This window comes from Odontesthes bonariensis, chromosome 1 (genome assembly GCF_027942865.1).
Source record: "Odontesthes bonariensis isolate fOdoBon6 chromosome 1, fOdoBon6.hap1, whole genome shotgun sequence".
NCBI lineage: Eukaryota > Metazoa > Chordata > Actinopteri > Atheriniformes > Atherinopsidae > Odontesthes > Odontesthes bonariensis.
The window spans coordinates 11,020,611-11,035,064 of NC_134506.1; the positions used below are offsets into that span (position 1 = coordinate 11,020,611).

Genomic DNA, 14,454 nt, shown 5'->3' on the forward strand with positions numbered 1-14,454 from the left:
AACTTTTAAACACAGCTTTGCAAAACTCACAATGTTTGAGACACGGTGGTTTCAGTTCAGAATGCTTCTAAAAGTCACCAACTTTGATAACAACAACAAATAGAGTCACCAACTCAATTTTTCTGCAGCAAAATTGGTCTGTCCACTACTGCCATATATTATTTTAGTTCGGGCTTGTAAGCATTTTAAAAACAAACACACCCTCAGTTTTTTCTTTCAACTGGGTTCAACAGACACGGCGTTACGGTCGTTTATTTAATAATACAAAAACAATTGACTGTTTAAGTCATTCACGCGATCACGTTTTGTGACCGTGTGTATTTTATTTATTTTATTTTTTTCAGGAGCAACGGCTCTGATTCATTGAGTTAAGCTCAGCAGCTTTAACTTTCAATAAGTAATCTGTATTACTTTATTTTAAGCGTCACAACGCTCCGTAAAACAACGTTTAAACTCGCTCCCCCACTTCATGGGGTTTGATGCCTTTTTTATAGGTCCAGCTGCAAGATTACAGCGGATCAAAACTCCTGTGTTTGAGGAGGCTCTGAGTTGACTAAATTCGCCGGCACTCGCGGCAGAATTTGTGATACTCATAAAAAAATCAAATCAACCGTGTTGGAAACTCGCAACTACGGCCAGGCCTTTAAATTCAGCGTTCTTGCGCTGTGCATGCAATCTTTATTCTGGGAGGAGACAGCGACAGCGGGGCTGGCGCTGCTTCTGCGGTGTGCAATTAATATTGCGCACCCACGGATTTGGAGAGTTATCATGCGTCCACGATTACTCTGATAAAGTGCTTTTAAGTCATTCTAAGTTTTATACACAGCCACTGCTTGCATTGCTCACACACAGATAATGAACCAGCCAATATCATGTTTATGCTTTCTTTCACGTAAGTCAGTCTACCGTAAAACGCCTCGCACGGCGCACCAAAAATATGTAGCGTTCTCGGGGCAATTATATATATCAAATATAAGGATTTATCTTAAACCTCGAATTAAGGGCACCACCTACCTATAATTTACTTTAAGTGACAGTCAGGTAGGAAAACTGTTAAAATATTACGATTCTGGTATGTTAAATTAATAATCAATTTGATAATCAATTAATAATCAATTAATAATCAGTCTCATATCTCGCTACTTTCGTGAAGTTCTCATTTGGTTGGACAGACATTACGTAAAGAAAGCATACGACACAATCTGTGATTATAACATATATATAGATATATGAACTGTTTATTAAAATGATATGACCAAAACATGAACCTTTAAAACAAACAGGAGATGCATTGAATATGGGTGATTATATAAAACACTTAGTGAATGGAAAATAAAATATGGGGAATGGGGAGATACTGGATGTATTCAAATAGCTTGGGTTGGCTGACTATTTGACGCTAAATACTGACATTTCGGATTAATTTATCATTCTGTGAAAGCCTCGAGACATCCATCAAACCCACTTTAAGGTGAAAACGGGTCGGTCTTACTGTGCTGAAGTTCTGCTTAGTCAGCTCGGAACACGGCAGCGGCCACGCGGGGTCCGAGGGGATTTCTCTTCCGCTCTCTGGGCCTTCCTGGGTGTGGTGGCTGACTTTAGCGGACTTCTCAGTTGCTTCTTTCACTGGGAAACGGGAACGATGGTGCCGAGGGCTGTGGTTAGATGATCAAATCCTCCGAGTGTCAGTGGGTCCGTTGCTTCTCTGATGAAGTGAACTTAAGTTCACAGAAGATTAATAAAAGGTTGCTTGAGTTGGTTTTCTGGGTAGGAAAACTTCATTCTGTTCTTATCTTTGTTCGGGTCTTTCTTTCTCGTCTCCGGGGTCTCACTGGGTTCTGGAGGGCTTCCTTCCGGTCGTCCTCTGCATCGCTCATCCTCACGTCCTTCCGCTCTCTCCTGAGATTATGGGAAAACTCCCAAACTCTGGTGAGCTCTTCTGTTCTCGTCAAACCATCTCCAAATCTCTCTGAGCAACTGTTCTCTGCTCAAATCTCCTTCTGAAACTCTGGGTTGGAACTCTTCTGGAACAAGTGGCATGAAGCCAGAAACAAGACGCCTGAAGCGAAAGCCAGAAAACGAGAGAACGAGAGGCTGTGTTTTTCGCGGGCTCCGGGTTTTGACTCTCGGAGGTGGGGCGTGATGTAAGCTTACACTACTCTTTCAGCCAATGATATGCCTGAACTGTGTAAAATGATCTGTTTTGCGTGGGGATTTCTGGATGAGACAAAGAAACTCTTATTTCTCCATTACTCCGTCTCATAGAACATTTGTCTCGGTGATTCTGAAAACACCACATCTTGTTAAGATATGCAGATTAAAGATATAACATAGACTTGCAATATAAAGACATCAAAATAACACACAACGTAATTGATGATTATGACTTTCAAAATTCAGATGAATATCTATGAAATCGTGACATATGAATAGTGAACCACACAATGTTAATTTTCTGTGTTAACAATGGGGATACCAAACAAATACCAAATAGATACCGAAGGGACATCGTTAGAAGTTAATAGTTGCATATATCTTGTCCATTTTACTGAGTCCTCTGGGATTTAAATGTTCAACTAATCAACACTGCAGACCACTAGGGGGCAATGTGGTTCCATCAGGCAGGTTGGGCATTTTCAACCAAGATCAGTTCTTTGTCAATATTTAAGCCAGAATCGTACAAATTGTCTCTATATGCGTCTTGTGATCAAGCTGGAAACCTGAAAGAAATTGTATACGGTTATCAAACACATTTAATATAGTTTTAAGATTCGACTAAAAGTGAGTCTTAGTGAAGTCTTCTCAGTTCGTGGGTAGCCATCTGGTCTCTTTCTCTGGTGGGAGAGGGTGTTAAAATGTCAACCGCGATTTATGGTGAAGATAAGATAGTAAGTCTCCAACATTTCCAACAGAAAGGTTCTTTGTTCATTCGAGTTTATCCCAATTTATGGAGAGCGTCTGTTGCGAGTTCGACTCCCCAAAAAACTCTCAAAAGGGTAGAAGGTTAACGTAAATTAGGCAGTTTCTGTCTCTTTTTTCCTTTGTGGAAAGAAAATGAAGATCTGGTTTATATCCACATACGTAAACATCCCCCACAGGAATGTTGGTTTTGTCAAAGTTTGAAAAACTCTTAATCCACACGGCACTGTGACTGCTACACCATGCAACACACCATATTGGTTTAGTTGCTCTTGCACGAAGAGCGCAACTTCCAGCAGGTCAGATTGGGCTTTCCTCCTGTACAACCCCAACGATTTCAGTCGCCTTCGTAGCGTTGACATGCTTATTTTAATCCCATCCATCCTGAGAAATGCTAATATTTCATAATGCCTCATGGCAAGAAGGAAATAAAAACAAATTCCACGAGAGACGTCCATTATTGTCTTGCAAATCAGTCAGACACTAGTCGAACTAAAGCTGCTGAGTCTATTAGCGGACATATCATCTCATGCAGACAGTTACCTCATAATTATGAGATACTATCTCGTAATTTTGAGATCTTATCTTGTAATTATGAGATAGTTATCTCGTAATTATGAGATAACGTGGTGATTTTTTAAATATTAAGTGAATGGAATACTCCATCCTACTAATATTACCCTTTTAAAGTTAAAATATAAAATAAGTATTGCATTTGTAGTAGTCATGTAATGTGAAAGTGGTAACGCTAAGTTGCTCGCCCACAGATATAAGAACCCAGTTCTTTCAAACTGCTGGATGGAAATCAACCATGGACACAAGTGTTTGTATCATACAAACTTTTTCATCACAAATAATGATTCTTATTCAAACCTCGTCCCCCTGGCACTCCGCCCACTCTGAGCCCCAGTCGAGGGAATGCCGCGGTGTTCCGCATCCCAACACGGGAGGGAACTCGCTTGGTGGAACTATTAAAGCCCGGAGCGATACTCACTCATAATTATGTGCAAATAGAGTAATATCAATGTGCTAGCCATTGGCTCCAGTGCTGTATTATTGTGGGTTTAGCTACATCCTATATTAGCTGTTACTGCTGCTTCTTTCGGTTCCGATGATGACCCCTTGTTAAGTTTTCATGGTTTTATTGTTTTTTACTTTTCATCAGCTCCTAGTTTGGTGATTGATTAAAAAAAAAAAATTAAAAAAAATGTGTGAGCAAGCCGTTATATGTGTTTTCTCCTTTGAAATGTTCATAATATTAATCCTCCACTGCCTTGCATATCATAGTGCTAGCCATTGGCTCCAGTTCCAGCTAGTTGCTGTACTTTCTCAGCACAGATGGTCGGATCAGAGGGAGAGAAACGAACAGAGTGAAGGGGGGGGGGGGGGGTAGGTGTCAAGTGAGGAGGAAGATCAGTTGGAGAAGAAGAGGAGGTTAATAATGAGTGTTCCAAAGAGCTTCTCCGAGTGCAGAGGAGTGAGGCTTGGAGTGGCTTCAGGGGCTTTGGTCTCTCTGCCTCGTGCCCTGACACCAGGACTGCAGGAGTGTGGAAGTCAAAGCCCCGGGTCGTCTTCAATGTCCCCTCAACTGCAGCAAGTGTCTCATAGCTGGCCCCCCAGATGCCCCTCCTCCCACCTGCCCCCTCTGTCACAGAGCTCTCAGCTCTGGCCTTGTCTAACCTCGGGGACAATTTCCTCTCGCAAAAAGCCCTCTTTCTCTAACTGAATACATTCCTCGTTTTGTTCATCCTCCTTTTAGTCCTCCTCTCTCCCCGAAGCCAGCTCCTGTCCCCTCAAGCGGCAAGGCCCACTTTTGATTTCCCTATAAATCCTGGTTATGGAGCGTGGAAGTGACTTGATCCCATTATTCGAGTAGTATGAGAACGACCAGAGGTGATTCAGAATAAAATTGCGACGGTCCTCAGAGATGCCAAGAAACTAAAATTCTGACTCTGTCTCTCTCTGTCTCTCTCTTAAATATTAATGACGAGTAGTCAGTAAAGACAATACTGCATATGAGTATGGGGAAAAATGGATTAAATAGATGTACTTATTACCTATATTTAAGCAAAAATTAAATATATCCATTTTCTCATAGTCTTAAATAAACACTTGTTGTATTTTCTTTTTTTATGTTGACTGGTTGTTTGTAGAGTAAACGTGCAAATCATCCACTGTCACTGCGAGCATTGGCAGGAAATTGGTTCTCTCAGGCTTACAAAGGTTGGACATTTTTTTTTATAATTATGCAGAACTAAAAACTGAAGGTATAGTGACGAACGGATCTTAATCCAAATGATGATCAAATAACTCTTGACATTTGTTTGGAAATGTTGATCAAAGTAAGGACTTTAAGGTTGTAGCTTTTTCCTCTTGATCAATCTTGCTGTAGCAGCTATGTGAAGATGTGTTGGAGTCTCAGTTCAACACGGCTCATTCTGCCAGACTTTTTATATTTGTAGAAAAGGAACTGAGAGAAAAATCATGAAAGTTTTCCATTTCAAATAAGTTAAGTGAAAATGTATAAAACTTTTTAAGCAACATACAACAAAATAAAAAAAAAATTAAAGTTATCATAAACCACAGTGGACCATTTTTCTACTATATTATATTTGATATATATATATATATGTGTGTGCGTGCGTGTGTAAATATGTATACATATACATATGCACACCCTCCTTGCTTGTAAAGCTTTATGAAAGCTTTATTTCTCACTGTACAAAACAAGTCGAGATAATCCCAATGAAATGATCAGATTATGTCCGGGGGCCAGTATATGTTGAAACACTGTTTTTACAGGCTGAATAATACTTTTATGAATATATAGAGTCGCCTCTTTAATTAAAAACAGTGCACTTTATTCACGTCATTCATGTCAAGACAAACTGTGAAAGAGACACACAATGAAAAAGAAATGCTTATGTGTTGATGGACACTATTTGATATCCAGTCTGAACCACATTTTGCACTTTTTGAAAAGAGAGCAGCACTTATTTAGAGCACCCAGAAAATAAGATTTTGAAGGTCTGTTTTAAAGGTTTGTGTATTCTTGTTGTGTTTTTTTTTTGTGTGAGTTTGTGTGAAGTACTTTGTAGTGGTCAGTGTCCTATCTGCAGTAGACAGCAGTCAGAGCACTCTCAGTTTGGAGACGTGGAAACAGGCTAAGCTTTAAGCTACTCAGAGAGGGGCCATGACAAGAGCAAATATTTTGCCACATCAAACAACTCAAACCTAAAACTTTTCATTGTGACTCGAACGAATGCTACATTGTGGATTTTTACTCGGAGTTACTTTACGGGTGTAGTCCATGGAACATTTTCCGTGTTGCAACCCAGACTGTTTTAAGATGAGCCACAGTGTTGCAACACAGAGCTTTTATGGTTTAGAAAAATTTACCAACACTTATGTCTGATGCAGAAATGCCTGAAGATCCGTTTGAGACAAGCCCTTATGTTCTCTAACCAAAATTGTTTTTTAATGCCTAAACCTGACCAAGGAAAACATAAATCTCGACATAACGTGAGAGCAGAAATTAGGCAGTGGACAAATGTGGGTCTGCAGGTTGCTCTGGATGAAACCGCCAGCAGCCAGAAGCATGAAATGCCCGTTCCCTGTTGGAAGTGAACCTTGCAGGAAGAAAGCAGGCACGTGTCTCGCTGTGTCTGGGACTGAAAACGTATAATCTTTGTCACAATGCTCTTATCTTAGGAACGCTGTCCATTCCGATGACTTCTGTTGGGAGACTGACAAGAATCACAATTTTGCAATCCCATATATATCTGAACAAGCACCTGGCTTCATTAGGAGCGTGGTTTCTTTATGGCTTGAGCAGGGATTTCATGTGATTTACTGATACTGTCACCCAGCTTGAATCTCTCCAGTTCTACATCTGGAGTCTTTTTTTTTTAATAATTTTTTGGGGCTTTTTATGCCTTAGTTATTATATAGGACAGTGAAGAGAGACAGGAAGCAGGGTGCAGAGAGAGGGGGAATAACACACAGCAAAGGGCTGTCCGATGCGGGATTCGAACCGGGGCCAGCTGCACGAGGACTATAGCCTCTGTACATGGGGCGTCTGCTGTACCCACTACGCCACAGACCGCTCCACATCTGGTGTTCACTGTTTTAAGGACAGTTTCACAAAATGCAGTGAGACTGTCATGCTATATGAAGTTATTTTTAAGTTCATTTGCACCAGAAAAGAGAGTTTTTAGACAACTTCACAAGCTTCTATGAGACTGCCTTGTATATTGTCAGGTACTTTTGAGCTTTGTATGTAAAATTTGAAGTGCATAGATTCATTCTTTACATGACTGGATCACAATTAACTAACTAACTCTAAGTAAAACACAATAAAATCAAAGCTGTACTGTAGTTAAGTTAACATTCTATTAATGTTAATGTTTCTACCGCTGAATTGTGGAATTAATGTCCTTTGAAATATTATGAAATGAGGACGCTAAAGCAGTGTTTGACCACTTTTTTATTTGCCTCTTTACAGCCTTTAGATTATGAGAGCAAGAGAGCGTACACGCTGAAGGTTGAAGCTACCAACATCCGCACGGAGCCCAGCAGCAGCGGGCCCTTCAAGGACACGGCCACAATGAAGATTGTGGTGGAGGATTCAGACGAGCCTCCTGTTTTCTCCAAACCCGTGTACTTATTGGAAGTGAACGAGAACGCCCCCATCAATACTGTCATAGGGACAGTCACCGCCAGGGATCCAGACGCATCTGGAAGCCTTGTCAGGTAAGAAGCAATTAACAGTGAGGTCTTGACAGAACTTCAGACTTTTCCTGCTTAACCATCTGCTGCTGACTCACCTCAGCAAGATGGCAGCGAAATGTGCAAAGGAAAAAAGCTCTTCAGCTTAACTTCAAGAAGTACTGGCAAGAATACTGTGGGTTAACAAATGGGTCTTTTCAGGTTATAATGACTTATTTTAATAAAAGGGTTGACACTGAGGCATGCAATTAAATCTCTTCTTGTCCCTGACCTTTGGAGACGGGAGTGTCTTGTGCAGCGAGGAAGCAACTCAGTGATTGCTCTCATTTCCGCAGATGAACAAAAAAAGTAGATTATGAGTTCAAGAAAACACAACTTTCCTTTTTCTTGGGTGACCAGCCATGCTATAGAATAGTGTACTCTCCTCTTGTGTGACTTATTCTTGGAAATACCACAAGGGCACCTTGAGGATAGGTTATACAGGCAATTTCTCTCCCTCCACCTTGGCATTTCATTAATTCTCCAGTGACTTGCTGACCGCATTCCCGGGACAACACTCAACAGGTGTGTGTAATTGCCTGGTGAGCAGAGAGCAGGCTGGGTTTCAGAGAATGGTTGATGCTGTAGAAAAGGACCGATTCATTCTACCATTCTACTTTTTTGCCCACTCTTTTTTGCTTCTCTGGCTGCATCCTCATGTATAATGATGAGATTGCCAGGAGGAGGAATTGAGCCCCGAGGTTACAGGATGCTTCTTCTCTCATGTGCAATAACATATTTTGCCTGTTTGTCCTTATCTCTATGTTTGTTGATGCTAGTCTGTTTTACTTTTTATATAGACGTGTGGCAAGGTGACAGAGGGACAAAATTTGTATTTTTTAGCATTGAATTTGTACAATTCTGGCAAAAAAATATGGAATCACTACTCTTGGAAGATGTTAAATTAAGCTATTTTATTTAGTAAAAATCAAATGATGAAAACAAGTAAAGTAAAGTAAAGTAAGATATTATGGATTATGCATTTAAAAAAAAAGGTACTTGCAAAAATCGATATATGTATATGCAAATTAGTCTGACTTTAACAAGCTGCTACTCCTGAGTGATTGACGAGAAACACGAACCCAACAAGAGAGCTGGCCGTCGAAACAGTGGGGAGGATTATTAAACTCTTCAAGTTTAAGTGTGGAAAACGATGTTAGTTGTTCCCAGTCTGGTGGGTCTAACAAACAAAATGGGAAGGTTATAAAGGGGAAACATACAGATCTTCCAAGGAAGACGTCAAAGCCTCAGGACAGAAAACTCAAAGCAATATGCCTGAGAACAGAAAATGACTGTACTTGAGTCAAGGTTTTATGACTGAACTGTAAGAAACTGGATGAAGGAAATGGGATTTTCATCCAGAAAAGCCAGTTACACTGGGCTCAAGAGAAGCAATCGTGGACTGTGGATTATTGGATGAAAGCGATATTCAGAGATGAATCGTGGTTCTGCATTTGGCAAGGAGATCATGCTGGAGCTTTTCTTTGGTGCAGGTTCAGTGAAATACATAAAGATGACCCTGAAGAAAAGAAGCAAATTCCCACACTGATTGATGATATGATGTTCATGTCAGGTACAGAGCCAGGTGAGATGGCAGTTATTACCTCTACAGTAAATGCACAGTTACATTCAAATTGCGGACACTTTTTCAATAGACCGTAGATTTGGTGATGATGAAGTCCACTGCTAAGATAAAAAGAAAGAACCTCATTGATGAAGAATATTGCTTTTCATTAGTGAAGTCCATGCCTTAAAGTCAGTGAAGGTGTTACATAGTACTATGTTTTTTTCTCCTCTAATTAATGAAGAGATACATTTGCCATAGATTACAACAATTTGATTTGATCATTCTTTAGAGATATGTCTGTGATTCTTTTTTACGAAAGAAAGAAGAAAAATAACACGAACAAAAAGTTGCGGAATGAAAGTCCTCCAAGAAATGTAATTCCACATTAGTCTTCAAAGTATAGATAAGTTCAATTTGTTTTTAAATGTAATCATATTAAAATGTGCTAATGGACTCTGAAATTGCATTTGCTGCTAAAGCTGTTCAGATAATCTGTCTGAGCACTTATAAAATGTTTTGAGCGTGATGCAGAGTGAACGGAGTCATCAGCTGCCGTCTCTACACCTGGTCACTTGCCTTTTTTGCAGTTTATTTTTGTCTTTCTTTCTACATTCAAACTTATTCTATTCATGGTACCCATTCAACTTTTAATCACCAATTTTATCATTTGTATGGAGGTTGTTCTGTAGAGAGAAGTGTTGCTTAAGGGCTTTACGTGACTATCAGGCTGAAAAGGAGAGAGAAAGTGAACCTTTTCAGAATGTTCTTGAAAAACAATTGCAGTTTTATTCGTAGAAATAAAACAGAAGCAGCTCGTAGAAAGTCGTACTAATTATTTGCTCTTGTAAAAACGCTGATCATCCTCTAAAAATGAACACACCACCAGACATTCACTCTCTAATTTCTGTTTATTTGCAAAAAACTGCTTTATCTGAACATTTTCCGTCACATATTTTTACCTCCACCCGCCCTTCCATATCTTCAACACGATCTGTCACTGATGCTGAGTGCTTTCTTTGGGGGGGTGAGATTAAACAAAGTATTGTCATGGAGGGCTTAGAATGATGCATCACCCTAAACCTCAAAGACCCTTTGATTGTACTTAAAGTCACGGTTCGTATTAGCCTGTAACTCTGAGCTCTGTGCTGATAAAATGATTACAGGCTGGGAGATTTTAATCCTACAAAAAATAAGGGCTGAGAGAGGGTTGTAGCCTTATTGATGCCTCTTACAAAAATTGCAAGTATTTCTAAATGATGGACAACCTTGGGCTGGAGCCTAACCAGAAAACTTCACCTATTCATCATTGAGTAGTATTTTGGTCAGAAACATCACAAGAATAAAAAACGTTACTTTTCAATGTGAAACAAACAAAAAAAAAACTGCTTTATATATATTTTTCAAAATTTGCTCATGAAACATAAATAAGCTGAGAAACAGGTATTTTTGTAGAAACAATACTTGAAAATGTCAGCTTTAACTTTTCAGCATGTTGGCCTTTCACACTTGAATTAATCATAAATTACCGTCAGCCAACAGTTTCTTCCTACCTCTCTATCTGTCCAGTTATTTCTGAACTTTATTGCCGTTTCAAAAACTGAAAAGAGAACAGGTGTCCCAAATGAAAGCTGTAGATGGATCTATCGCACATGTGGAGTGGCAGCAGTGATAGCAGCATTGATGTGGATACGCTCCTGCCACCATTTCAACAAGCTCTCGAGTCGACCCCGCTGATTAGAATCACTCTCCGTCTAAATCCCCACAACCTACACCCTCCCCCCTTCCCCACATCCCTGCCCGACCGGACCAAACCAGTCTGAGTCTAAAACCACTCGGGGCGAGTGCTCTGGTGGGCTGCCATGTCCTCACTGCACTCAGGAGACAAACAACCCCTTAGCTGTACTTAATGCATCCAACCAATAACATTTCAGGTGCACTCATGAAATGCTCCCTCAGTGTTGCTTCTCTCTGGAGCCTGTGCTCTGTCGTTTTCTACCCGACTGATCACAGATAAAAAGCAATGTGACATCTGGCAGTCACTGAGGTTGTCTGAAACAAACTGCTGGGTTTCATAGAATAGCTGCGAGTGTATTTTCTTCCAAAATATTGATACTGTGACAAGAATAGCCTAAATCTGCTTCATGTTTTATACATATTTTGTCACTTTTTCTCATTTTTGCCTATGTTTTTGTGGAATTTCCACGAACGCGGTGGCTTGTTTATTTCGGCAGGCTTTGTTTTGTTGTTAGGCTATGGCATAGCTGACAGCTGACATGCTGCATATGGTAATACAAACAGTCATGTGTATGAGGTGGTTTTGAAATGAATGGAAATTTATTGTCAGTTTGACCAAGGACATCTATTCCACAAGGGTTTATTTACGTTCTCTACTTTTCCTTGTGTTTTGTCTTTTATGTTTTATTATTTATAGTATAGATTAGTTGGGACCTTTCAAATGGCTTGGGAGCCAACCTGAATAAAATGTGGTGAACAAACACAAACGGTCAGCATTCAGTGGACGGCTAAATTAGTTCTACATCTGTGATCCTCCCAGTGGAATTGCTGACCTAATAACAAGCAGTAATGTCAGAGGCATTTTGTTCTCTGTGGGCAAAAAAAATAAAAAATTGTGCTCAATCTTTTTAACCTCCTCTTCCTCCAACTTATTCAAGCACTAACATGTACGCATTCACACTCTAAAAGACAAGAGACTCACTGGCACAAATACACAAACCTTTCAATGGCTGCTTAACCTTTACAGTTTGCTGTGCACAGTCAAATCAGTGACACGTTTAACATTGTGTGCTTTATCCGTGTAATGTACTGTATGACTCCATTATGAGAGTGTATGTTAAGTTATATATAAGAGATAACACAAGCAGTGTTGTCACGGTGTAGTTTGATCCCTATAGAACTCTCCTAATGGCTTTCCAGCTTTGCACATCTGTAGATGTTTGATCAGGAGTCATCAGTGCTGTCCCATTTTTCAAAAAATTTTCAATTTTGATCAAATTTGAAATAAACACACAATTAACCTAATGTTAAAATGTCATCCACAATACCACAGTGCCTCATCTTTACATTGGAATGTTGATATCAAGCCGTGGCTTCTAGTATTGTTATAGCTGGCCTTAGCTCTCTGTTAATAAAAATAGTTTACTAAATTCGTTTTGTGTTTAACCCTTTTCTCTCGTTTCTTCTTAAGTAAAGCAGCAGCTTTACTTAAGTTTTATTCATAAATATTACTTTCAATAAAAATATATTTTCTTTACTTTACAGTCTCTGCCTCCTCAGTCACGACCCCGTGTCCTTACAGCAATTAGGGTTTCAGTTGTCATATCCTGGGGTGCAAGTCCCCAGGTGGTGTTGTTGGCTCTAAAAATATCATCCTTTACTCTGCTCCTCGCCACATTTGGCTCAGTGGTTAGAGTCGGTTGTCCAATAACCGGAAGGTTGGCAGGTTTGATTCCCACTCACGCCACTCAAAAAATTTGGTGGGACTGACAGCTGGAGGGGTGTCCATCCACCTCCTTGTCACGGCCGAGGTGCCCTTGAGCAAGGCACCGTAACCCCATGCTCCCCGGGCGCTGCGCACGGCTGCCCACCGCTCCAGGTTGGCATCTGTCACTGTGTGACCCTGTGATGTGCATGGCAACAGGTGCCAACCTGGATGGGTTAAAAGCAGAGGACAAATTTTGTTTGCATGCATGTATGCATGACCAATAAAGCTGATCTTAATCAGGTTTGTTGTGGCATTTTTACAAAGGGCCTGCTGAAGTTGACTGGGCTAAATAGCAGGTATTTAAATGATGCTAAACACCCAACATTGACCTGACATTTATATGTTGTGTCTCGACTTTTTACAAAGTCAACGAGCGGCCTTGCCTTTGTTCATTACTATGCCATTTACATTAGGAAATTCAAGGTACTGCCTCACACCGCTTCTCAGATAATTTTGTTTCATGATTGTCATCTTGGGATGGCCTTGGTCATTAGTTCCCCTAATTTTTTGAGCATCATATCAAACATAACATTAGTTTACAACACTGAGAGGTTACCAGGACTTGTTTTGGGTCAGGCTTACAGTAGACTACCTTCTGTTGAATCACATGGCAAATGGTCTGTTCTGTCCACCTATATAGCTTGTTATCTGAAGCAAGGAAACAACAGTAATCTGAGCCTGGGCAGCTAAAACTTTGAATATTGAACTTTTTCGCCATGTCATAGAAAACCAGCCATGTGCACCTCACTAGTCTTGGCTACAGTGGTCATTTTCTCAGCTCTGTAGATCTGTTTGTTCACTCACTCTCAAATGTTTATTAATTCTTCATGCAGTTGAGTTTCCAATCAAGCTCCCCTTTGCTTCTGCTACCAATGGAACAAACCTTATTCAGTGACAGAAATCTGGCCAATTTATATGACAAGTTACCATACAAGTCATTTTCCATGCTGCTGTTCTGCACCAGTTTTTCTACTGCAGCTTCTGACAAAATCCACGTCCATGTAAGATAAAAGCAATGTCAGCTGTATCTATATGTAGAATTGGCAGCACATCTTTTTAACCTTACGCTGACATAATCACATGATACATGTGGCACTACAGCATCATGATTGACATGAGAATAACATTTGAAAGGGGAAGATGGTGTGGATTGCCACAATACGATTTGATACTATTTCAGTGATAGACAACCTTTCTTTTTTCTGCATTAACAGTGAATATTTGTTTTTCTGGAAAATGAACTCTGTGATGGAAAAAATAAAAGGAAGACTGCAGTTAACTTGAGCAATGATGGCCAGCATAGCTAAAGAGACTTAAAATTGCCACCCATAGAAACTCAAACAGAGAAGATGTACTGGTCCTACTGTTTGATTGACAGGCAAACTGTGAGAAAGCCAGTACAAAGATCCGTAAGTGAATGGAAAAAAGAATAACAGTCTCACTGATTACAGCTTATACGTTCTCTTTTTTAGATACTCAGAACAGCTCCTGTCATACTGCTGCAGTTTGATAGGTGTATTACCTTCATTTCACATCAGGGCTGAATGTTGTCATTGTGTGAGGCGTCATTTGAGGCACAAGCAGCCTCTGTGTTAACTCTCAAGTCTGGCACTGAGGTCAGTCCAATGTCTTTTAAAGGCTCCCGAAAGAAGAAGCAGAGCTGAAACGACTTGATACAAACTCACGCAGACACGCGCAC

At 40.1% G+C, this 14,454-nt stretch overlaps 1 protein-coding gene across 3 annotated transcripts in view; it reads left to right on the forward strand.

The window, feature by feature from the left end:
• Positions 1-14,454, forward strand: part of cdh8 (cadherin 8) — a 117,583-nt gene that overhangs the window by 90,706 nt on the left and 12,423 nt on the right. For all 3 annotated transcript variants that reach the window (XM_075470998.1, XM_075471130.1, XM_075471060.1), the window contains exon 7: positions 7,424-7,671. In XM_075470998.1, coding sequence (XP_075327113.1) covers positions 7,424-7,671 — 248 coding nt within the window. The remainder of the gene's footprint in view (positions 1-7,423; positions 7,672-14,454) is intronic.